Source organism: Rhinopithecus roxellana, chromosome 18, assembly GCF_007565055.1.
Source record: "Rhinopithecus roxellana isolate Shanxi Qingling chromosome 18, ASM756505v1, whole genome shotgun sequence".
Lineage (NCBI taxonomy): Eukaryota > Metazoa > Chordata > Mammalia > Primates > Cercopithecidae > Rhinopithecus > Rhinopithecus roxellana.
Genome location: NC_044566.1, coordinates 5,931,989 through 5,955,839, shown reverse-complemented (window position 1 = coordinate 5,955,839; position 23,851 = coordinate 5,931,989). Strand labels below are relative to the sequence as shown.

Below are 23,851 nucleotides of genomic sequence, written 5' to 3'. Positions count from 1 at the left end.
CGTTTCTAGTCAAGACACAGTACAAGAACTGTATTAACTTTCTGCCTGAAATAACCATAAAATCAGACAAAATATATGAGGTAACAGTTTTTGAAGCACTGAGTACTAGGCTATGAAAGACAGTGAATCTCAGAAAGATGGGAGGCAAATAGGCCCCAACTGCTCAGTTTCCTGCATGGAGAACTTCCAGACTGTGGTGTGGGGGCCCTGAGTGAGTAGCTGTGACTACAGGCGTGCAACACCCCACTAGGCTAATTTTTACATTTTTTGTAGAGATGGGGTTTCACCATGTTGCCTAGGCTACTCGCGAACTCCTGGGCTCAAGTGATCAGGCCACCTCGGCCTCCCAAAGTGCTGGGATTACAGGTGTGAGCCAATGAACCCAGCCTGTCAATATTGTTAAGAAATTAATTCTCCTACATTGATCTATAGATTCTATATACTGTCAATCAAAATCTTAGCACACTTTCTTATACAAATTGGCTGACTGTGAAATTCACATGGAAACACAAGGGACCAAGAATAGCCAGAAACCTGTGCAAATGTATGAAGTTGGGGGGCCAACACACCCCGATTTCACACCTCACTCCACCTACTCCTACATGGTTTCTGACAAAGGAACAAAGGCAATTCAGCAGGGGAAAAGAGCTGAATAACTGGACATTTGCAGGGAAAACACTGACTCTAGATTTTTTTTTGTTTGTTTATTTTTTGAGATGGAGTCTCACTCTGTTGCTCAGGCTGGAGTGCAGTGGCACAACCTCGGCTCACTGCAACCTCTGCCTCCCGGGTTCAAGCGATTCTCTGGCCTTAGCCTCCCGAGTAGCTGTGATTCCAGGCGCCTGCCACCACGCCCGGTTAATTTTTTGTATTTTTAGTAGAGATGGGGTTTCACCATGTTGGCCAGGCTGGTCTCAAACTCCTGACTGCTCAGGTGATCCACCCGCCTTGGCCTCCCAAAGTGCTGGGATTACAGGCATGAGCCACTGCACCCGCTCTGACTCTAGATTTATATTTCACAACATATACAAAAATTCACTCTACATAGATCATAGACCTAAATATAAAACCTAAAACTCTAAAATGTCTGGAAGAAAATATAAGAGAAAACTTTGTGACCTTAGATTAGGCAAGATTTCTTGGATACTAAAAGTTCAGTCCATAGAACAAACTGATACATGTGACTTGAAAACTTAAAACTATTACTCTTCAAATGGCACAGTTAAGAGAATCAAAAGACAAGTTGAAGACTAGGGAGAAAGTATTTGCAAAGCGAATATCTGATATAGGACTTGTATCCAAAATACTTAATAAACTCAAATACTCAATAGTAAGAAAATAACCAACACAACAAAAATGAGCAAAATATTTAAATAGACACTTTGTCAAAAAAGATACATAGAATGGCAAGTAAATACAAAGATGCTTCTTCGCATCAGAAGGAAATACAAACTAAAACCACAACGACACTCCACCACACACCCACTAGCACAGCTAAAATTACAGACTGAGGACACCACATGCTGGTGGCGGAGTGGAACTGGAACTCCCATACACTGCTGGGAGAGGCGCAAAAGGGGCAGCCACTGTGAAAAACAAGAAATTTCATAAAAAGGTAAACATACATTTTCCATATGACCCTGAGAACTTACTTCTAGATAAAGAAGTAAGCAGAACTTACCTGAGAGGAATAAGAATATATGCCCAAACAAAGGGTCATTCACAGATGTTCACAGCAGCTTTATTTAAAACAACCCAAGGCCAGGCGCAGGCGCTCAGGCCTGTAATCCCAGCACTTTGAGGGGCCAAGGCAGGCGGATCACTTGAGGTCAGGAGTTTGAGACGAGCCTGACCAACATGGTGAAAATACAAAAATCAGCCAGGTGTGGTGGCGGGTGCCTGTAATCTCTGCTACTCGGGAGGCTGAGGCAGGGGAATCGCTTGAATCTACGAGGTGGAGGTTGCAGTGAGCCAAGATCGCGCCACTGCACTCCAGCCTGGGGTGACAAGAGTGAAACTCCATCTCAAAGAAACAAATAAAAAACCCCAAACATGGACACTCAAATGTCCATTAACTGATGAATGGATAAAATAACTGTGGTATACCCATTCTACGAGATAATAAACAAGTTACAATCACATTGCGTGTGCATGAATCTCAAAAGCACTGTCCTAAGTGAACGAAGCCAGACACTACAAAACAGATGACTGCCTTTAGATAAGGTTCTGGAAACGACAAAATATAGTGACAGAAAGCAAATGGGGGACTGCCAAGGGTTAGGAGTCAGGGGAGAGGGCTGACTGCAAAAGTGGTCATGGCAATTTCCGGGGTGGTAAAAATATTCTACCACTCTACCAAGAAAGAGTCTATCTTGACCGTGGTGCTGGTTACATAAGTGTATGTATACATCTGTTAAAACTTCTTGGAGTGCACATTATACGTAGACTGTATCTCAAAGCTGGTAAGAAAACATAATTCACTTACACTTCAGACAAAGAATGTATGTATGTACACCAAACTGTCAACAGTTTTCTTTGGGTGGTAGGAGTATAGGTGATTGAAGTCTTCTTTTATATATTTTTTATAATTTTTACAGTGCAGTCACTTGCATATCCAGAAAGAATTTTTTAAATTCAAGTCTTTTAATAGAAATAATTGCATGACACATCGTGACCCAAAATGTAGATATCAGACTACTTAATGAACGTTGTTTCACAAAAAGACGACGCCAGAAAAAAACATCCGCTTGTAAATAAAATATCCAAGTACAGTAAAATGCACTTTTAGCCATTTTTTGTTACTTTATAAATGGAACACTATTACTTTGAATTAAACGCTACAAGATCTGAATATCTTAAAGGCAACCACTGATTACAAAACAGAGAAGAAAACCACTTTTTTTGAATTTTAAAGTTTTTCAAAATCTGAATATCTTAAAGGCAACCATTAATCACAAAACACAACAGAGAAAAAAACCCTCTTATTACTGTGGCAAGTGACACAGTACTAACAATTTTATTTATAACGAGAGAAATAATTTGCTGTATACTTGCAAAATATGAGTCACGTGGCTCCTAGAAACACACCTCCTTCTCTTCTGTAATGGGATAACTTTAAGAATCGTTCTAAGCAGCTTAAGCCTCAAAACAAAAATTCCACCACGGCAATAAACAAAACCACTTGTTGCCTCTGGGGCTCCCGGCCCTGCAGTGGAGGCAAACGCCCTGCCTTTCCGCTCCCCGGCGAGAGCCTGCGAGGCACCCGGAGCGGCCGCCCGGCCGCGTCTGCGTCACGCGGGGCAGGAGCGGCGCCCCCAGCCTCGGCCGCCGCCTCACCTGGTAGAGCTCCTCGAGGTTGTACCTGATGGAGGTGCTGCTCTGCACGGCCCGCACCGCCTCGTGCAGCTTCCGCCACGTGTCTTGCGTGTAGTTGTCGGGCAGCCGGGGTCTGTCTGCAGGGCGGAGAGAGAGCGGGCGACTCAGGGCGCGCCGCGAAACGCCCCGAGTCGCCACCCCGACCCGGCCGGCGCCCCAGCGCCCGCGCTCAAGAGGCCCATACGGATCTCGGGCCTTCCCCCCAGGGCGGGCGGGGTCTCGTGGGGCCCCCGCTGGGGTCGCCCGGCCCTCGACCCGGCCGCCGCACCCACCTCGGAAGTTCTTGATGACCAGCTTCTTGGAGCCGCCCGCGCCCCCCGGCTTGGCGGGCGCGGCGGCCAGGGCCGCGGGCTTGGTGAGGCCGTTGGTGCGGCCCACGAGCGCCGAGAAGCTGCCCTTCCGCGGGGCCTCGTCCGCCATGGCTGGGCCGGAACCGCCGCGCCCCGCCCCGAGCGCCGCCGCCCGCCCAGCTCCGCTCCGCCCGCCCCGGTCCGCGCGGCCTCCGCCCCGTCCTCCTCGCGCGCCCCGCCCCGCCCCGCCCGCGTGCCCGAGTCCAACCGCCGCCGCGCCCGGCTACTCCTGAGGGCTTAGGGGCGCGCTCTGGGAACCCCTCCTGAGGGATCGGACCCCCCCAAGAGCTTCGGACACCCATTCTTGGCTCGAGGGCGCGCGCCGGAACCCCACCCCCGCCCCCGAGGGATCGGGACAGCCCCGGTTCCGGGGGGCGCACCGGGACACCCCCCCTGGGGCTCTGGGTACCCCTCCTGGCTCGGGGGTGCGTGCCGGGGGCCCCCTTCTGAGGGGCTCGGGAGCCGGGACCCCCTCCTGAGGGCCCCAGGGAGCGCTCCTCCTGAGGGTTCGGCACCCCCCACCCGGGGCGTGAGACCACCTCGAGGGCTCGGGCGTGCGCGCCGGGACGTGCCCCAACTTCTGAAGGCTCGGGAGCGCGCGGCGGAGGCAACTCATGAGAGCTCGGGAGCGCGCGCCATGTCCCTCCCCTCCACCCCCGCTCGGGCGCGCGCGCCCCGAGGCCCTGGCCCGGCGCGGAGCGTCCTCCGCGGCCTAGTTTTCACAAGGGGCAGTGGAGGGGACAGCGCAGTGAAAGGCAGTTTAGCAGTGGGGCTGTTCTCGCCACTGGACCCCAAACCCCTCAGCCTGGACGGGCCCGAACACACAATCAGAGCCGCTGGCGTCCCGGCTGAGAGGACGGGGGCCCGACAGAAAGACCCCGGGACCCCTTGGCCCGAGCGTGTCGCCGAGTCGGTCCCCGGATTCTCCCTCCGGAACCAGCCTGCGCACATGTGACGGGGTCGGGGACTCCGGGACCGAGACGGACAGAAGGCCGGAAGTGACGCCAGCTGGCCCGCTTGGGGCGTAGGGGGTGGCGCTCTGTGCTCGGTGGCGCTCTGTGCCCATGGCGCACATTACCATCAACCAGTACCTGCAGCAGGTGGGTCCTAGCCGGGGAGCGCGCGGCGGCGTGGTTGGCCCTCTGCGTGTTCCGTGTGTCCCCTCCTGCCTTGGACCCTCAGGCGTCTTCCTTTCGCGCCTCGCCCCCCCTCCTCCGTCCGGGTCCCCGGCGGGCAGCGGCGCGAGCTGACTGAAAGGCCGAACAGCGGCGGCCGGGGCTCGGGAAGGCGACCCGGGGTCTCCCCTGCAGGGCCGCCGTGGGGGCCGGGCGGTGACCGTGGATCGCGGAGTCGTCGCGGTGTAAGTAGACGCGGGGGCCCCAGGTCACTGCCCTCATTTGCTGGCGTGTGTGGCCGCGCTCCCAGGGGGCCCGAAGGGCCTGCGGGCCGCGCCAAGGGCCCGGTGTGGGGGGTGCTGTGTCGGATGGACGCTGCTTCCCAGCAGGATGCGGGATAACTTCGGGGACTCCAGGAGACGGTGGAGGGGTAAGCGCGAGGCTGTGGCCGTGTTGCAGGCCGGGCTCGTGCCCCTGGTCTTAGCTGTCTTTTAACGCCCTTCACTCTCCGAGCACGATGCACACTTCATATCGCTCGGTAGATGCGTCTGACGGGTGTTGTTCAACAGCCTTACAGGCTTCAAAGCGTATATTCTTTCCACTTAACTGCTTGTCCTCAGAACCAGCACTGTGGTAACAGGGATAGGAAAAATAGGGAATGGATTTTTAAAATATTTGAAGGAAACATTACCAGGACGTGGTGAATAAGAATGGGTGAGCTGAGGGACACCGACGAGTTAAGAATGATTCCCAGGTTTGTAGTCTGGGAAAAAGATGAATAGAGTGGATTTGGAGGGAGAAATAAATTAAGTTTTGGGCATGTTGAGTTTGAGGTGTGTGTTGACAACTAGGTAAAGATACGTACTTGACAGCTGAAAAGTCTGCCATGATTGGGACCAGCAGTTGCTTGGTTAATTGAGAAAACTGGTTAAAACAGGAATCACGAAAAGATGGGTATATGCTTTTAACTTAAAACATGAAAGTATACGTTCACTTGCCAATTTTTTTTTTAACCGCTTACCTCAAGTTCGATACTTGCCAATCTTTTGATGTAGGCCCTAGGCCTTTTCTTTAGGCCGTGTCTGTTTTGGCCTAATCTTTGCAGAGTTAACATTTTCCAGTATAAGTTTATTTAAAGTTAAACAAGGATATGGGCATTTAAGAACCAATTTGATACAATTGTCTTTAGAATTTTCTTAATCTTTTACCATTTTTCCCCCACACCTTTTTTTTTTAAGAACTCAAGTGAGCCTTTTAAAAACTTGCAACTTAGCTTGTAGACAAACAACTGCTTCCTTTTGCATTCATGTTTCATTGATGACCTTAAAAGTACATAACTATCATAACAGGTTCAGCTAGCAAAAATGGATTTGAGAACAAACACATCTGGATATGAGAACACATACAACTTAGCTGGCAAAAGCTTGCAATGTATTAGAGTGAAGCCTACTTGCTGAAAGTCCTCATCATGCCTTGGGCATCAGCTTGTGTATTTCAGGGAGGGTTTGGAGAGAGTCATAATTCCAATTCAAGTCAGTTAAAGTGAGACTAGTAAGTGAGCTTCTACTCTATGTGTGTAAGCTGAAGTTTAAACAGACAGATTTGGGTTAAAGATACAAATCTGAGACCCCTTGATATACACATGTTGGGAAAGACTGAGAAGGGGTGACCCAGGGAACAAGTAGAGAGTGGACAGGAGCTGGGCCCAGAACGGACCTCTGTAGAGATGTGCATGCCTACATCTCCACAAACAGCAGTGTAGCCACTAACGTGAGACAGGAAAAGTCCACTTCCTCCTAATTTTGATGTATAAAAGTATTTCTGGTTGGACTGGCATGTTACCTAGGTTTTATGTATTAACAGATTCTTGAATATTTTTAAAAAATAGGTGCCTCTTTGATAGAGAACGGCAGCCTGTTGCACACGGTAACACAGCATGTTTGATTTGTTGTATAGGAACATAGGTGCCAATGTAACTGTATCTCTTTGGGAGTAAAACCATCATTTGCACATTCATCAAAGCTAGGAAGTTGGGAGAAATCATTGACTCCTCCTTCAGTCTCAGCAATAGTCCTTTACCTAACTGGCTGTATCTCCGAAGTCTCTCAAATCCATCCCTTCTTTATCTGTTGCCACGTGCTCCCCAGCCAGGACCCACCGGCTGCAGGTACTGGTTGATGGTTTCCTTTACTTTGCCCTTTCCAAGTGAAACATAGCCAAGAGGGCATAGACTTTAAAGACAATAAGGCTTCAGCCCAAATCCTGGTGTTTTTACTAATTCTGGGATGATGACAAGTTATCATCCTTCTGTGACTTCTCCTATCGACTTCTGTGACTCTCCATCTCTAAACAGGCTTCGCGTAGTTTTGAGAAAAAAAGACCATGAATGCACAGTAAATGCATTTGCTTAGTAAATGATAGTTCTGGTATTTTATTGAAGAAGAGTTGAGCATCTGCCTCTGTTACTAAAACTTGATTGACTCTGTTTCGTCTAGGGAAAGTTCCAGATGCTTTTAGCACATCATCTGGTCTGTTTACCTGTTAACTTGGCGTCACCAGTCTAAAGGTTTATTTCACTTGTGCTGAATGTACCGTGGCCCCCGCCGAAGTACTCATAACTGAAATTCACCATTTAACCGTTTTAAATTACACAATTAAGTACATTCACAATATTGCACAACCATCACCATTATCCAGAATTTTTTTGTCACCCCAAATGGAAACGTCGTAAGCATTAAGCAGTCACTCCCTGTTCCTGCCTCCCGGAGCCGATCAACCGCTAATCTACTTTCTGTCTGTATGGATTTGCTGATTGTGGTGATTTCAGTATGAGGCTTTTGTGTGTCTTTTACTTCATGTTTTCAGGGTTCATCTGTGTTGGAGTGTGTATCAGTGTGTCATTCCTTTTCCTGGCTAATGATACTGCATCGTATGGAGTATTTTGTTTATCCGTTTGTCAGTTGATGGACCACTTCGGTTGTTTCCTCTTTTTGGCTATTGTGCTGCTGCTGTGAGCATTCATGCACATGTTTTGTATTCTTTTTGGCGTATACCTAAGAGGGGAATTGCTGAGTCATATGGTAACTCTGTGTTTAACTTCTTGAAGAAATGCCAAAGCGGCTAGCTGCATCATTTTACGTTTTCACCAGCAATGTATGTTGCACTGTCTTCACTTCCTTGTCCACACTTGTTTTTTCCATTCTTTTTATTACGGCCATCCTGCGGGGTGCAGAGTGTTATCTTCTTGTGGCACCCCATGATCTTTCTTGTCCCAAAGATTTTCTTCATTATGTTCCTTTTGCCAAGAACACCTCTCCTTTTTACAGGTGTAGTGAACACCTTTATTTAGGGAATCAGCTTTGAGTTAGATACTTTACTCCTTAATCTTGAATAGTTCTTCATATTGCCTTTCAAGAGTTTATGGAATTGGAAAGTCTGACTGTTCAGAAGTGACTTCAGAGATTCATGACCTGTAACAATTTTGAATTTTTAAAAGAGTTTTGAGTTCCAGGAGTAGATGGTACCCGGTGTGGACCAGACTGGTGGGTGTGTGGGGCATGCAGCAGCCACAAGAAAGTCTTCCTGGGGCCAGAGCCAGGGAGCATCCCCTGGTGAGCCAGGCCTGGGGGTGCTGCTCAGAAGGTGCTCACTTGGAGTCTGGTTGTGTGGTCCCATTGAGGGCTGAAGGCTCTGCAGCATGAGATGTTAAGAGTTGTCCAGGTGGCTGGGCTGCTGGGGTCCTGCATCCACTGTGGCGCCAGTCGCACTTTTAGGGCTTGCTGGTACTGTCTGTTGCCATCCCTGCTTTTCCTCTTCACACCCCCAGCCTTCTCACAATTTAGTCATTGAGGCAGGGGCATTGATAGAACCACCCTTGGGACACATTCATGCCTGCCAAGCAAGCTGGGGCCCTCCTTGGACTCAAGGCCCTGTGGCACTGAGCCCTCTAGTCAGGTCACACCTGGGACACTGGGTGCAGCCCAGGTGGGTGTGGCCAAGCGGAGTCGAGGATGTGGTGACATCACCCTGCATATGTGCAGGGACCACCCCGGGAGGTCACAGGCAAAGGAGTGTTACCAGTGAGTGCCCCCAGCAGGGATCTCCACCTCTCCTTGGAGGGACCCGGTGTCTGGACTCCAGGGTTTGATCCCTTCGTGACCACTGTGTCCCCAGTGTGTTTAGTCATTGAAGTATGCTTCCATTCCACAGTGCTTGCTCCAAGTATGGGACTCTCAGTCCCCCATAGGTTCCCTCTGCAGAGAGCCGTGGAGGCCTTGGCGACATCAGAACATCATGCTCAAGTGTGACCGGTCACCAGAGTACTGATGTTAACCAGAACAAGGCCTCTTCTCAGGCTCCTGGGGCTGGGCCCAGCGCAAGGCCCTGGGTGGTACGTGTGATCGCACAGTGTGGGGCCCGGTGTGCCTGGAACCATAAGCAGGGGTGGCTGTGGGGAACTCTTAGCTTGAACCTCCTGTTTGTGTGGAGCCAAAGAGAGCACGGCTCAGCCAGCAGGCTCCAGAACCGCTTTCTAGCCAGAAGCGCCTTCGTTGAGCAAGGTTGGAGTCTGTTGGGGCTCCTGTGGCTAGGCCTGCCCACATGGCACAGGGAGGGCCACTTTGGAAGGCATATCCTCTTTGGGGCTAAATTGACTAGTACTGGTTTTCTTGGGGGACCTGCAGACCAAGACCTGGGCGGGATCGGTCATTTTACCTTCCAGCCCAGGGCCAGCTACCGATGGGAGGGCAAGCAGGGAAGACCCTGTGTGCCTGCCCGGCCGAGGCAGTCGCCTCCCTCGTCCTTGAGGGCGCTGTTCCGTTGCACCTGGTCAGGTGGGCTCGAGGGAGCCAGATGAGGCCCCTTTGGAGCTGGGCACCAGTGAGTTCTTGCAGGGCGTGGGCAGGGGACACGGGAAAGCCTCCTGCAGAGGATGGGCAGATGCCAGTGTTGTCTTCTTGGGGCCACCTTCAGCTTGATGATGATGATTGGCAAATGCAATGTTGTAAATTGCAAAACACTGATCTCTAGCATGGTCATTTTAAAGAGGAGACCTAACCCTTTCCCCTAAACAGTTGAGGATCTTAGTATCCATCTGTCTACCTTTTAGATGAAATTCCTAACCTGTGGCCAGGGCTATGAAGAGAAACTTAGTTTTCAAAATACTTGGGCCCAAATCATCTTGCACCCATTGTGACTTTGAAAATGTGAGGAGTTGGCCGGGCGCGGTGGCTCAAGCCTGTAATCCCAGCACTTTGGGAGGCCGAGACGGGCGGATCATGAGGTCAGGAGATCGAGACCATCCTGGCTAATACGGTGAAACCCCGTCTCTACTAAAAAATACAAAAAACTAGCCGGGCGACGAGGCGGGCGCCTGTAGTCCCAGCTACTCGGGAGGCTGAGACAGGAGAATGGCGTGAACCCGGGAGGCGGAGCTTGCAGTGAGCTGAGATCCGGCTACTGCACTCCAGCCTGGGCGGCAGAGCAAGACTCCGTCTCAAAAAAAAAAAAAAAAAAAAAAAAAAAAAGAAAATGTGAGGAGCTGGGATATGATGTGACCTTGAGCAGCAACCTGTGATCTTACATGGACTGGGGCAGGAGGGCTGCCTCTGAATGGCTGTGATTTCCCTGTGAAGGCATAAAACCTGGAAATCTTCAGATGGCTTCAGCTGAAGAAAAAGTTAAGCTCCTGCTCACACCTCCAACCCAAATCGCATGGGACTCTCCCTTCTGCTCGGTGCCAGTGCTGCTCATTCTCACTGACGACTGTGGTCCCAGCAACACCAGCCCACCCACTGCACTCACAAGCAGTTCAGGATTCGGACCCCCATGCCACCAACAACATCTACTCAGTGATGATGAAATTCAGGATTTTTTTTTTTTTTGGCAGTCTTTTCGTCCTTAGAATAAGGATGGTCAAATCCCACAAACTACTGCTTTCAAAGGTTACTCATGTTCTTTTTTCTGATATGCACTTAGGCATGTATTTTCTATTTGTTTCCATTTTAAGGTTTGTCTTTCCATTTTATTTCTTGAATGGGGTTGTAAGTAACTATTCTATTTAAAGGTGTGCTCAGAAACTTTCCTTCTGTCTCGCTCTCACCTCATTCCACCCCCTCTCTAGAAAGATAATCATTTTCGTTAGATTCTGCCTTCTCCATCCTGTATTTCCTTTTGGGATGTGACACAGAGACATAAACACATATTTTTCTTGTTTCCCTTCATTCTTATACAAGAGGCAGCATTCTATACATACTCTTTTACAATTTGCTTTTTTCACTTAACTGTATCTTCCTGGAAATTATTCCATGAAAATTCATAGAGATCTTCCTCATTGTCAAAAAATGGTTGCATAGTATGTCTTAAAATAGATGTTTCACAGAGTATTCAGCCAGTCTCTATGGATGGATGTTTAGTTTGTGTCCAATATTTTGTGATTACATGTAGCCGAGTATAAATATCTTCTGTTTCTAGTTGTAAGTCCCTGGAAGTGTGATTACTGTTTCAAAATGTAAATGCATATGTAGTTGTATGGAATAGTCAGGTGGGAAATTCCTTATCATTTAAGTTAGTCTTGAGGAAGGTGCTGTCAGCCTCCCAGTCATACCCTGAGTTGAACAATGGGGTAGGAGGAGTTGGGCTCCAGTGTGTTGGACTGGTGGCATGTGTCTCCCTTTCTTCTGGGTATAGACACCTGGGCACAGGATTACTGGGTCAGAGAGTAGGCATTTGCTTGCTTTAGTAGAATACCAATTTTCTTCTAAAAATTTACCCCAACTTACCCCACCACTGATGTGTGAGCCTTCTGGTTGCTTCAGGCTCCTGGCAACACTTGGCGTCATCAGCCTTCCTAGTGGTAGGTACTCTGGTGGGTGTGTAGAGGGAGCTCATCTGCTTGTGCTTTTTTGCCATTTACACGTCCATGTTATGACATCCCCGATCAGTCTTGTGTTACCATAAAATGTAAATATTTAAATTTCTCATAGTTAAATTATACTAAATTTCTCATAGTTAAATTATCTAAAGCATTGTGCTTGCCTTTTTGCTTAGTTAGAATTTTTGTATCTTTTTTTTTTTTTGAGACAGTCTCACTCTGTGGCCCAGACTGGAATGCAGTGCCGCCATCTTGGCTCACTGCAAGCTCTACCTCCTGGGTTCACGCCATTCTGCGTCAGCCTCCTGAGTAGCCGGGACTACAGGTGCCGCCACCACACCTGGCTAATTTTTTTGTATTTTTAGTAGAAACGGGGTTTCAGTGTGTTAGCCAGGAGGGTCTCGATCTTTTGACCTCGTGATCCGCCCACCTCGGCCTCCCAAAGTGCTGGGATTACAGGCGTGAGTCACTGTGCCCTGCCATTTTTTTTGTAAATATAATTTAAGAGCATATTTGGTTTTCTAATTATAAAGTATCTGTTGTGGCAGGAGCTAGAGAGGGCAAAAGGCTCCCGGGTCTCCCAGTCTCCACCCCATGGTCCACACAGTCAGCTGATGTGGTGTGGTACAGGCCCTGCATTCTTTCCTGTGCTTACATGTTGTACATAATTTTTCTCTTCTTTTTTCTCCCAAATCAAGTTACACAGTTTTCCTGCAGTTAACTTTTTCATTTATTCATCATATTGTGGACATTTTCTCATGTTACTACGTATAGATCTATTTTATTCTTTGTAACAGCAGCCAAGTATCGCATTATATGAATGTGTCATCTATTTAGCTATTTCCATTTTCCTTTTATTTTATATTAAGGTTGAGTGGAAGCTTTTTGAATTTTGGATATATGTGGTTTTTAACCTGATTTCTTTTTCATAAGCTGTATATTTGGATTTTCAAACATATATCAGTGTGATTGAGTAAAACTAGACTAACTCACCTTCATGAAGAGCTGCGTGATAGACCACTGACTTATTTTTATTAGCTTGACCAGTTTTTTTTTTGCTTCAGTAACATCTGTTTTTGTTTTTGTGTCTGTTTGTTTTAAAGAGACAGGTCTTGCTGTGTTGTCCAGGATGGTCTCGAATTCCTGGCCTCAGGCAATCCTTCCTCAACCTCACAAAGTGCTGGGATTACAGGCCTGAGCCAGCCAGGAACATCCTATTTTGAAATGAAATTATTGTTTATCCACTGCAGAGAGTAGTGACCCCTGTTACATTTTGATTATTCTGTCTCCTTTCAAACTGTGTGGCATCCAATGTATTGTAGGTTTTATTGGAACAGAATATTTTATTTTCTGCTTAGGTTTCCCTTTCAAATGTTTCAGGTGTATGAAGCCATCGATACCAGAGATGGAGCATCTTGTGCAGAGTTGGTGTCTTTTAAACATCCTCATGTTGCAAACCCACGACTTCAAGTAGGTAAAAGAACTGTGCACACAGGTTTCTGGAGAGAATTACAGGATAACCACTTTCCTAAGAGAAACGTAGAGTTTGAGTAAGAAGAAAACTAGTATTGTCACTGTTATTTGAAAATTGTAAAGTTTCTTTATGATTTATGTAATTTCATTCATTTGTGGAGCACTGACTGTGTGGGTACCCTGTAGTGATACGGACCTCCTGCCCGTGTTTGATTCCTACATAGCTCTCTGAGGTTTGGAAAAGTGAGATGGTGGAGAGACGGTGGAGCTTAGACTCTGTCCAGGCCTGTGCGTCCCCAAAGCCCCATGGACGTCGTGCACCACAGGTGTCTCCTGTTTAAGTAGAAAGTCCGGCAAGCCAAGGCCCAGCCTGGAGTTGTACATGGAGTTTCCATGTCATCTGTGGCGTAGATGATGTTGAGGTGGTATTTACTATAAAAAATCTTATGGACATTTGGTAAAGCCCTATTTCCTTATTGACACCCATTATCATATTGGAGTGTGTTTGTACTGGGAGCAGCATTTTTCTTTTGGAAGAAAAAGGGGCTTATCTTTGGCGATTATGTTTGGTGGTGTACAGATTTGCAACTCAGACCAGGTAAATCAGTCTCTGAAGTAGCAGCAGGCTTGTTTTTGTTTTTCTAATAAATACTATGTGATTCTATGTGTAGACAGTGTTGAAAACCATTACTTCAAGCAAGAGTTAGTGCTAGAGACTTGATGAGACTCAGGCTTGCCTTGGCCAGAACACCCCATGGCTGGTGCTGTGTGCTTTGTATTGTATCACATGAGAGGACACACACTGTCCTGTTTGCAGTCTGAGATGGATCCCTTCATTGTAAAATTTCCCCAGTAAACTTTCTTCTGGTGGTTCCATTCACCAGGGACTGTAGAATGGTGATTTTTCTGATACTGTCATTCTTCTGTCTCATCATATCAGCATGGGCTCATTGCTTTTGTAAAAACAAAACAAAATAAAAAAAACTCAGTGTGCTGTAATCTATTGTGTATTAGTCCAGGTTCTCCAGAGAAACAGAGCCAATGGGATATATCGATATTTATAGAGGTTTAGTATGAGGAACTGGGTCCTGTGATTATAGAGGTCGAGAAGTCCCCCACAAGGAGTGAATTCTTCCTTCCTCGACCTCTTGTTCTATTCAAGCCATCATCAGATTGGTCATTGCCCATCCACACTGAGGAGGGCCATCACCTTTCCTGAATCTACTAGTGCAACTGCCAGTGTCATCCAGAAACACCCTCACAGATACTCCCAGAAATAACATTGTCTGGGGACTCCATGGCCAGCCAAGTTGACAAAATTAACCATCACCTATTGAGATGTTCAGATTATCTAAAATTTGACTGTTAGGAGGAAAGGAAAACTTAGAAAGAAATGTCAGCTAGCCTAGCCCAGGAGATGAGACTGGTGCTATCAGCAGGAAGCCAGAAAGGGGGAGTCCTAGCACAGCACCATCTGTAACTCGTTAGACCTCACTTACTAAACCTGTGATAGTTACTTAACAAGGATTTCTTGACTGACTGGTTATTAAATACTAAAATATATATGAAAGTCCCTATAATATTTTCTGACCTGCAGAAGGCGAGACTAAATTATATTCATGGGCTTCTTGTTCCCCTGAAATATTGATAAATATTTGTTGAAGTAATGAACCATTTATTTATGAGACAGAGTCTCTCTCTGTCGCCCAGGGGGTAGTGCAGTGGCACGATCTTGGCTTACTGCAACCTTCACCACCCAGGTTCAAGCGATTCTCATGCCTCAGCCTCCTGAGTAGCTGGGATTAGCAGTGTGCACCACCACACCCGGCTAATTTTTGTAATTTTTTTGTAGAAACGGGCTTTCACCATGTTGGCCCTCCCAAAGTGCTGGGATTACAGGCATGAGCCACTGTGCTCATGGCCTCAACCTTTTATTTAGTGTTTTAAACATAAAGTGCTACTGTGAACTATAAAGCATAAATTTTCTTGAAACAGAGGTTTAAATATCTTTCTATATGTTGCATTCTTTCTGTGCCTATTAATTTTGCTTTTGCCATTTTTCTGTTTTAAAATCAGATGGCCTCTCCAGAGGAGAAGTGTCAACAAGTCTTGGAACCCCCTTATGATGAAATGTTTGCAGCTCATTTAAGGTAATCTGTCGGGGAGGAAGAAAAACACACACATCTGGAAATTGCTGAATTAACTGAGTATTTTATCTTGCATTATCTTATGCTTGAAGCAGTGAATAATTGACTTTGAAAAAGTAGGAAAATGCATTTGTAATTTCACTTTGATAAAGCCTGTGAAAATTTTATACATCAGTTGTATAAGACTATTTTTAACATGACATAATATTTCCCATAGTGCCTGGATAGTGGTCTTTTTAGTAGAGTGTGGAGCCTAACCGTTCACTTACTAACCTTTTTGTGGAAATAATATGTCTTTTTTGAAGCTCTTTACATTACTGGGAAAGAACTAGAGTTGAGCAAAGCAAACAATGCTGCTTTTTATGTACACTTTGTATCTACTGTGTTACCTCTAAAGGATCATTTCAGGCAGAAGATGGTGTCCTTATAGCCATGTGAGATTTGATTACTGTCTTTCAGAGCAGCCTAGGCTACAGGACCAGGGTGGGGTATGTGAGCAGGAATGTCCTGTGAACCCCACAGGGTCTTTGGAAGAGTTGGGGCACCACCGTGTTCCATGTAGTACAAAGCACCTATGACATCCTAGCTCTGTGCGGCGTGCGATAGGTTCCGGATTGGACGATGAACTAACACTGACATTACCCAGCTGGGAGTCTAGTTTGAATGTCATTGTCAGCTCCTGCTAGCGTGGAAGGGTCATACTCTGTTATCAACGTGTTACTCGTAAACCTGCTGGAGCTAGGTCCTTCTGGGACTTGAGAGAGTAGTCTCTGAGCTTACTGTGGGACTTCCTCTTATCCTCACCTGTTTGTATTCAGCCATTTGTGTGTTTCTTCCTTCACCCCTTTCATCCCAGGACCACTGGGACCTGTGCAGTGAAGTGAGCTGCGTGTGCTGCATAACTAGTGCTAGGTTTTGTCGTGTGACAGCGTGTTTCTCTTTCTCCTCCAGGTGCACTTACGCAGTGGGGAATCATGACTTCATAGAGGCGTACAAGTGCCAGACCGTGATCGTTCAATATCCTTTGTCATTCATGGCAGCTATCCGGCGTAGAACACATGCAGTGGATTACTTGGGACTTGAGACCCGGAAACATTGGGCCAGTTGCTCATTTCTGCAGTTAGAAAGGAATGACGGTGTTTTGGAAGAGAAACTCTTTTCAGCTCTTTCACTCGGGTACTTAAATTTAGCATGGATCTGAAGACTCATGCAGTCACTTAGTAAGGAAGAACCCTGGTGAAAAACAAGGATCTTACTCTGTGGAGGAGAAGAAGGGTTAGGTAGTAAGTATAGTTACAGGGACTGGTTAAGTCCTGTGGTGAAATATCAGAAATCCAGAATTCAGGCAGAGATGGACAAGAGTGGAGTCAGATACACGTCAGCGCAGAGATGGACTAGAGTGGAGTCAGATACACGTCAGGCAGAGATGGACTAGAGTGGAGTCAGATACACGTCAGCGCAGAGATGGACAAGAGTGGAGTCGGATACACGTCAGCGCAGAGATGGACAAGAGTGGAGTCAGATAGACGTCAGCGCAGAGATGGACAAGAGTGGAGTCAGATACACGTCAGCATTGAATTGTGGCGGCTGAAGACCTTAAACCAAACCAATTCCTACTTCAGTCATGTAAAGGGTATCTTTAGTTAAGGCCTGAATCAGTGAGTGTTCTAAGGATTTGTATGTATCTCTAGATTTTGTCTTTTCGTTTTAACCACCTTGTTTAAATATGCACAGAAGAGAGTTAGGCTACTTGCTTACAGCCTCCTTAGAATTCAAGAATTCTAGAGTTGATAAAATCAGCCTTATGCTACAGATTCTAAAGCACTTAAATATAACTCATGATCATCTGGGCTCAGAGAAACCAAATAAAATATCTGAAATGGCTGATTTTTTAAAATCTTGTCTTTTTTACTTAGGAGACAGTATGTGTGAAATATGTGTGTTTAGTATACTTGAGCCTAGTGAGATACAGATATTTGTAATGTGAGCTTATACCTTTTTTCCTTCAAGAACTTACTATTGTTGTAACATAAATCTGTTAAAGGGTGAGCTACATTCCTTAAAATTTAGATTCTTATTCTTTACTTTTATCGTACGTAGCATTGTTTGAACTTTATATGCCGTATCTTCCTTAATACAGTACATCATTCTTGCGAGCATTCCAGGCCCACAAAGAAGAAAACTGGTAAGTGTGAACAGAAACAGCTGAATTAGTAAATGGCAATTTTTTTAAGTAGAATCTTTTTACAAATTTGCTTTAAATAAATGTGTGTTTTATTTTCCATGTGGGTATTTAATAGTGTGTTGACATATGGTAATATCCACAAAGATTAGTGGAGTTACAAATCTAGTAAACTTAAATGGTGGATGAGCCACATTGTTTGCAGTGTGTCTGTGTAAATATAGTATTATTTTTATTTCACATGTCCATTTCCCCAGATATTTATTAAATACTGTTTTTTTCCTTTAGTTGTCAATTTTGAACTTTTGGTTTTAAACTTTACATAAAAGAGGTAGACCAACTACCGTTCATTTGGGGTGTTCTAATACATAATAATGGTGGTATTTTTAAATGCCTTGCCAAACTAATTCTTAATTTCATGATTTGTTAACAAACTATAGATAAATACTGAATTTTGTTTATACTAAAGTAACCAAAGGCCTTTTGCAAACAAACCCACCCTTTTATCTTTTTTTTTTTCTTGAGACAGAGTCTTGCTCAGTTGCCCAGGCTGGAGTGCAGTGGCGTGATCTCGGCTCACTGCAAGCTCCGCCTCCCATCACGCTTTTATCTTTTAACGTAAAAACTTGCACATGAAAACAGTCCAGTTTTGCCAGTTGGCTGTAAAAGTTGTTTTGTGACATTTTGTGCATTACATATTCTGGTTCCTGTTAGGAAATCTGATCAAACCACTTCTTTTTTAGTGGTGCTGTTTGGATACTGGTGGGAAGCTGAGGGGAGGAGGATATCCTGGGAGCCTAGAGCTGCAGCAGGGCTGGGGCCTTTGGCAGGGTTGGGGAGTACTGCAGTGTGAGGCCCTGGATGATCAGGAAGTTTGGGGCCTGCAGCCCACCTGGACAGAAGGTGAGGAAGCAAACAACTGTCAGAGCTTTGGATCAGCGTGGACTCCATTCTGGATAGTAGTCCTGGGCGTCTGTGTTCTTCCCACCTCTGGGGATGGAATCTTGGGTCTCATAGCCCCTCACACTTGTTCCCTTTTTGTCCTGCAGGGCTCTGCCTGTCATGTATGCAGTAGCGCTTGACCTTCGAGTGTTTGCTAATAATGTAAGTTTAATTTGCTGTCATTATTGTTTTAAAATTAATACTTGGTGACTATCTGTTGTTTAATTTCATGTCATTCTTTCCAAAAGTTTTGAGGAGCGAATTGAAGTTGAGATGTGTCTGGTGTAGGAAACAAAAGAACAGATACTGACTATTCTTTCTAGGTTAACACAAACAGATTTAAATAAACATTTGCTCAGATTTCCACACTGTTCATACAGAGGGAGAGGTTTCGTTTTGTGGTTAACCATTTATGGTATGTATTATTTTTATGAAGTGAAGTGAGGTGAGTGGAACAACAGCAAATGAGCTGCTCTGCATCTCTTCTACCTTTAAGATGTGGTCTGCTTCCCCGCTGAATTCAGCTTCTTATAGATTTGGGCAGCAGGAGGGGGCTTCCCTGGGGTGAGGGGAGATCCTGGGTTTTATGGAGGTGACTTCCCCTTGGGGACCCGCAGAAGCCCCCATTATGGAGCAGCATTTGTCTACCTTTTGGTTTTAGGACGACCCCTTTATGGTTTTAGAAATGATTGATGACTTCAGTTCTAGGTAGCATGCAATGTAATTCTCCCTATTGCGCCTGCTAAAACCAGTTAAAACCCTGGGAGTTGTCAGGCTGGCATGGCTATGGGAGGTGGAGAGAAGAGGGGGATGGGGCTCAGAGTCATATGTAGGGAGTCTCCGGGTTTCCCTTTTGTCTCCTGTCTGTCCTAGACTGGGTGCCTTAAAAACCTGAAGCCTTTCACCGTCAGGCAGAGACAAAAAGCCCCAAGGAAACCAGGAGCCTGGGAAGACAGTCCAGCAAGACAGAACTCTAACCATCACTGCCTCACTCCAGTGCCTGGCACAAAAAGTCAGCAGGTCCCTCCCGCCCCATCCGCAAAGTGGTGCGAGCTGGGCGTGGCCCAGGACCTCCACCCTGGGCTAGCAGTAATGAGGAGCTAGGTGGATGTCAGAGGCTCAGCAGGGGACCTGGACCTCCCCCATTCAGTGGCAAAGGGGATGCGCCTGTTTCTCTGCTTACATCGTGAGGCCTGCTAAAAGAAGATAAATAAGATCCATAGTCTCGTCATGTGGTGCCCCAAATGTCCAGGATTTAATCAACACCGATTACCAGGAAAATGTCAACTTTCTGAGATTTCAAATGAGAAAAAACATTCAGCAGAAGACACCAATGCTGAGATTGCACAGATGTTGGAATTATCTGACAAGAGTTTTAAACAGCCCTCTTGATTCAGCAAGCAATTTAGAACATGCTTGAAACAAATGAAAATGTTTAAAGTCTCAACAAGGAAATAGGCAATATAAAGAAGAATGGGGGAGGGGGGAGGGGGGTTCCGAGATGGCCGAAAAGAAACAGTTCCAGGCTACAGCTCCCAGCATGAGCGACCCCGAAGATGGGTGATTTCTGCATTTCCAACTGAGGTACCGTGTTCATCTCACTGGGGCGTGTCGGACAGTTGGTGCAGGACAATGGGTGCAGCCCATCCAGCGAGAGCTGAAGCAGGGCGAGGGAGGCATCCCCTCACCCGGGAAGCCCAAGGGGTAAGGGAATTCCCCTTCCTAGCTAAGGGAAACCATGACACACAGCACCTGAAAAATCGGGTCACTCCCACCCTGATGCTGCGCTTTTCCAAGGGTCTTAGCACGCGGCATCAGGAGATTATATCCCGTGCCTGGCTCAGAGGGTCCCACGCCCATGGAGCCTCCCTCATTGCTAGCACAGCAGTCTGAGATCTAACTGCAAGGTGTCAGTGAGGCTTGGGGAGGGGCGCCCGCCATTGCTGAGGCTTGAGTAGGTAAACAAAGAGGCGGAGAAGTTCGAACTGGGTGGAGCCCACTGCAGCTCAAGGAGGCCTGCCTACCTCTGTAGACTGCAACTCTGGGGACAGGGCATAGCCAAACAAAAGGCAGCAAAAACCTCTGCAGATTTAAATGTCCCTGACTGACAGCTTTGAAGAGAGTAGTGGTTCTCCAAGCACAGAGTTTGAGATCTGAGAACAGACAGACTGCCTCAAGTGGGTCCCTGACCCCCGAGTAGCCTAACTGGCAGGCACCGCCCCCCCCCTCCCCCCCCGTAGGGGCAGACTGAAACCTCACACGGCCGGGTACCCCTCTGAGACAAAGCTTCCAGAGGAACAATCAGGCAGCAACACTCGCTGTTCAGCAATATTCACTCTTCTGCAGCCTCCGCTGCTGATACCCAGGCAAACAGGTCTGGAGTGGACCTCCAGCAAACTCCAACAGACCTGCAGCTGAGGGTCCTGACTGTTAGAAGGAAAACTCAAACAGAAAGGACATCCACAGCAAAACCCCATCTGTACATCACCATCATCAAAGACCAAAGGTAGATGAAACCTACCTTTGATGGGGAAAAAACAGAGCAGAAAAGCTGAAAATTCTAAAAATCAGAGCACCTCTCCCCCTCCAAAGGAATGCAGCTCCTCGCCAGCAGCGGAACAAAGCTGGACAGAAAATGACTTTGACAAGCTGAGAGAAGAAGGCTTCAGACGATCAAACTTCTCCGAGCTAAAGGAGGAAGTTCGAACCCATCACAAAGAAGCTAAAAACCTTGAAAAAAGATTAGACGAATGGCTAACTAGAATAACCAGTGTAGAGAAGTCCTTCAATGACGTGATGGAGCTGAAAACCCTGGCACGAGAACTATGTGACAAACGCACAAGCTTCAGTAACCGACTCGATCAGCTGGAAGAAAGGGTATCAGTGATTGAAGAGCAAATGAACGAAATGAGGAGAGAAGTTTAGAGAAAAACAGGTAAAAAGAAACAAACAAAGCCTCCCAGAAACATGGGACGATGTGAAAAGACCAAAGCTATGTCTGACGGGTGCACCGGAAAGTGAGGGGAGAGTGGAACCAAGTTGGAAAATGCTTTGCAGAATATTATCCAGGAGAACTTCCCCAACCTAGCAAGGCAGGCCAGCATTCCAATTCAGGAAATACAGAGAACGCCACAGAGATACTCCTTGAGAAGAGCAACTCCAAAACACATAATTGTCAGATTCACCAAAGTTGAAATGAAAAAAAAAAAATGTTAAGGGCAGCCAGAGAGAAAGGTCGGGTTACACACAAAGGGAAGCCCATCAGACTAACAGCAGATCTCTCGGCAGAAACTCCACAAGCCAGAAGAAGGGGGGGCCAATATTCAACATTCTTAAAGAAAAGAATTTTCAGCCCAGAATTTCATATCCAGCCAAACTAAGTTTCATAAGTGAAGGAGAAGTAAAACCCTTTACAGACAAGCAAATGCTGAGGGATTTTGTCACCACCAGGCCTGCCTTACAAGAGCTCCCGAAGGAAGCACTACACATGGAAAGGAACAACCGGTACCAGCCACTGCAAAAACATGCCAAATGTAAAGACCATCGATGCTAGGAAGAAACTGCATCAACTAACGAGCAAAATAACCAGCTAACATCATAAAGACAGGATCAAATTCACACATAACAGTATTAACCTTAAATGTAAATGGGCCAGATGCTCCAATTAAAAGACACAGACTGGCAAATTGGATAAAGAGTCAAGACCCATCAGTGTACTGTATTCAGGAGACCCATCTCACGTGCAGACACACACATAGGCTCAAAATAAAGGGATGGAGGAAGATCTACCAAGCAAATGGAAAACAAAAAAAGGCAGGGGTTGCAATCCTAGTCTCTTGATAAAACAGACTTTAAACCAACAAAGCTCAAAAGAGACAAAGAAGGCCATTATGTAATGGTAAACAGATCAATTCAACAAGAAGAGCAAACTATCCTAAATATATATGCACCCAATACAGGAGCACCCAAATTCATAAGGCAAGACCTCAGAGACTTACAAAGAGACTTAGACTCCCACACAGTACTAATAGGAGACTTTAACACCTCACTGTCAACATCAGACAGATCGAGACAGAAAGTTAACAAGGATATCCAGGAATTGAACTCAGCTCTGCACCAAGCGGACCTAATAGACATCTACAGAACTCTCTACCCCAAATCAACAGAATATACATTCTTCTCAGCACCACATCGCACTTATTCCAAAACTGACCACATAGTTGGAAGTAAAGCACTCCTCAGCAAATGTAAAAGAACAGAAATTATAACAAACTGTCTCTCAGACCACAGTACAATCAAACTAGAACTCAGGATTAAGAAACTCACTCAAAACCGCTCAACTACACAGAAACTGAACAACCTGCTCCTGAATGACTACTGGGTACATATCGAAATGAAGGCAGAAATAAAGATGTTCTTTGAAACCAATGAGAACAAAGATACAACATACCAGAATCTCTGGGACACATTTAAAGCACTGTGTAGAGGGAAATTTATAACACTAAATGCCCACAGGAGAAAGCAGGAAAGATCTAAAATTGACACCCTAACATCACAATTAAAAGAACTAGAGAAGCAAGAGCAAACACATTCAAAAGCCAGCAGAAGGCAAGAAATAACTAAGATCAGAGCAGAACTGAAGGAGATAGAGACACAAAAAAACCTTCAAAAAAATCAATGAATCCAGGAACTGGTTTTTTGAAAAGATCAACAAAATTGGTAGACTGCTAGCAAGACTAATAAAGAAGAAAAGAGAGAAGAATCAAATAGACGCAATAAAAAATTATAAAGAGGATACACCACTGATCCCACAGAAATACAAACTACCATCAGAGAATAGTATAAACACCTCTATGCAAATAAACTAGAAAACCTAGAAGAAATGGATAAATTCCTGGACACATACACTCTCCCAAGACTAAACCAGGAAGAAGTTGAATCCGTGAATAGACCAATAACAGGCTCTGAAATTGAGGCAATAATTAATAGCCTACCAACCAAAAAAGGTCCAGGACCAGATGGATTCACAGCCGAATTCTACCAGAGGTACGACGAGGCGCTGGCACCATTCCTTCTGAAACTATTCCAATCAATAGAAAAAGAGGGAATCCTCACTAACTCATTTTATGAGGCCAACATCATCCTGATACCAAAGCCTGGCAGAGACACAACTAAAAAAGAAAATTTTAGACCAATATCCCTGATGAACATTGATGCAAAAATCCTGAATAAAATACTGGCAAACCGAATCCAGCAGCACATCAAAAAGCTTATCCACCATGATCAAGTGGGCTTCATCCCTGGGATGCAAGGCTGGTTCAACATATGCAAATCAATAAACGTAATCCAGCATATAAACAGAACCAAAGACAAAAACCACATGATTATCTCAATAG

At 46.0% G+C, this 23,851-nt stretch overlaps 2 protein-coding genes across 6 annotated transcripts in view; one reads left to right on the top strand and one right to left on the bottom strand.

The window, feature by feature from the left end:
* CUL4A (cullin 4A) overlaps window positions 1-4,355 on the bottom strand; it is a 58,120-nt gene extending 53,765 nt beyond the window's left edge. For both annotated transcript variants that reach the window (XM_010360063.2, XM_030922367.1), the window contains exons 1-2: window positions 3,648-4,355; window positions 3,337-3,452 (exon numbers count right to left, since the gene is read on the bottom strand). In XM_010360063.2, the coding sequence (XP_010358365.2) occupies window positions 3,337-3,452; window positions 3,648-3,795 (264 nt within the window). In that variant the 5' untranslated portion in view covers window positions 3,796-4,355. The remainder of the gene's footprint in view (window positions 1-3,336; window positions 3,453-3,647) is intronic.
* Window positions 4,356-4,703: 348 nt separating this feature from the next.
* The window catches only part of PCID2 (PCI domain containing 2), a 36,712-nt gene continuing 17,564 nt past the window's right edge, over window positions 4,704-23,851 (top strand). For 2 of the 4 annotated variants that reach the window (XM_010360065.1, XM_030922370.1), the window contains exons 1-6: window positions 4,704-4,825; window positions 13,092-13,181; window positions 15,261-15,334; window positions 16,283-16,348; window positions 17,475-17,516; window positions 18,563-18,617. In XM_010360065.1, the coding sequence (XP_010358367.1) occupies window positions 4,790-4,825; window positions 13,092-13,181; window positions 15,261-15,334; window positions 16,283-16,348; window positions 17,475-17,516; window positions 18,563-18,617 (363 nt within the window). In that variant the 5' untranslated portion in view covers window positions 4,704-4,789. Of the gene's footprint in view, window positions 4,826-4,853; window positions 5,086-13,091; window positions 13,182-15,260; window positions 15,335-16,282; window positions 16,508-17,471; window positions 17,517-18,562; window positions 18,618-23,851 lie in introns of those variants that run through there. The other 2 variants (XM_030922368.1, XM_030922369.1) reach the window with 2 other exon arrangements.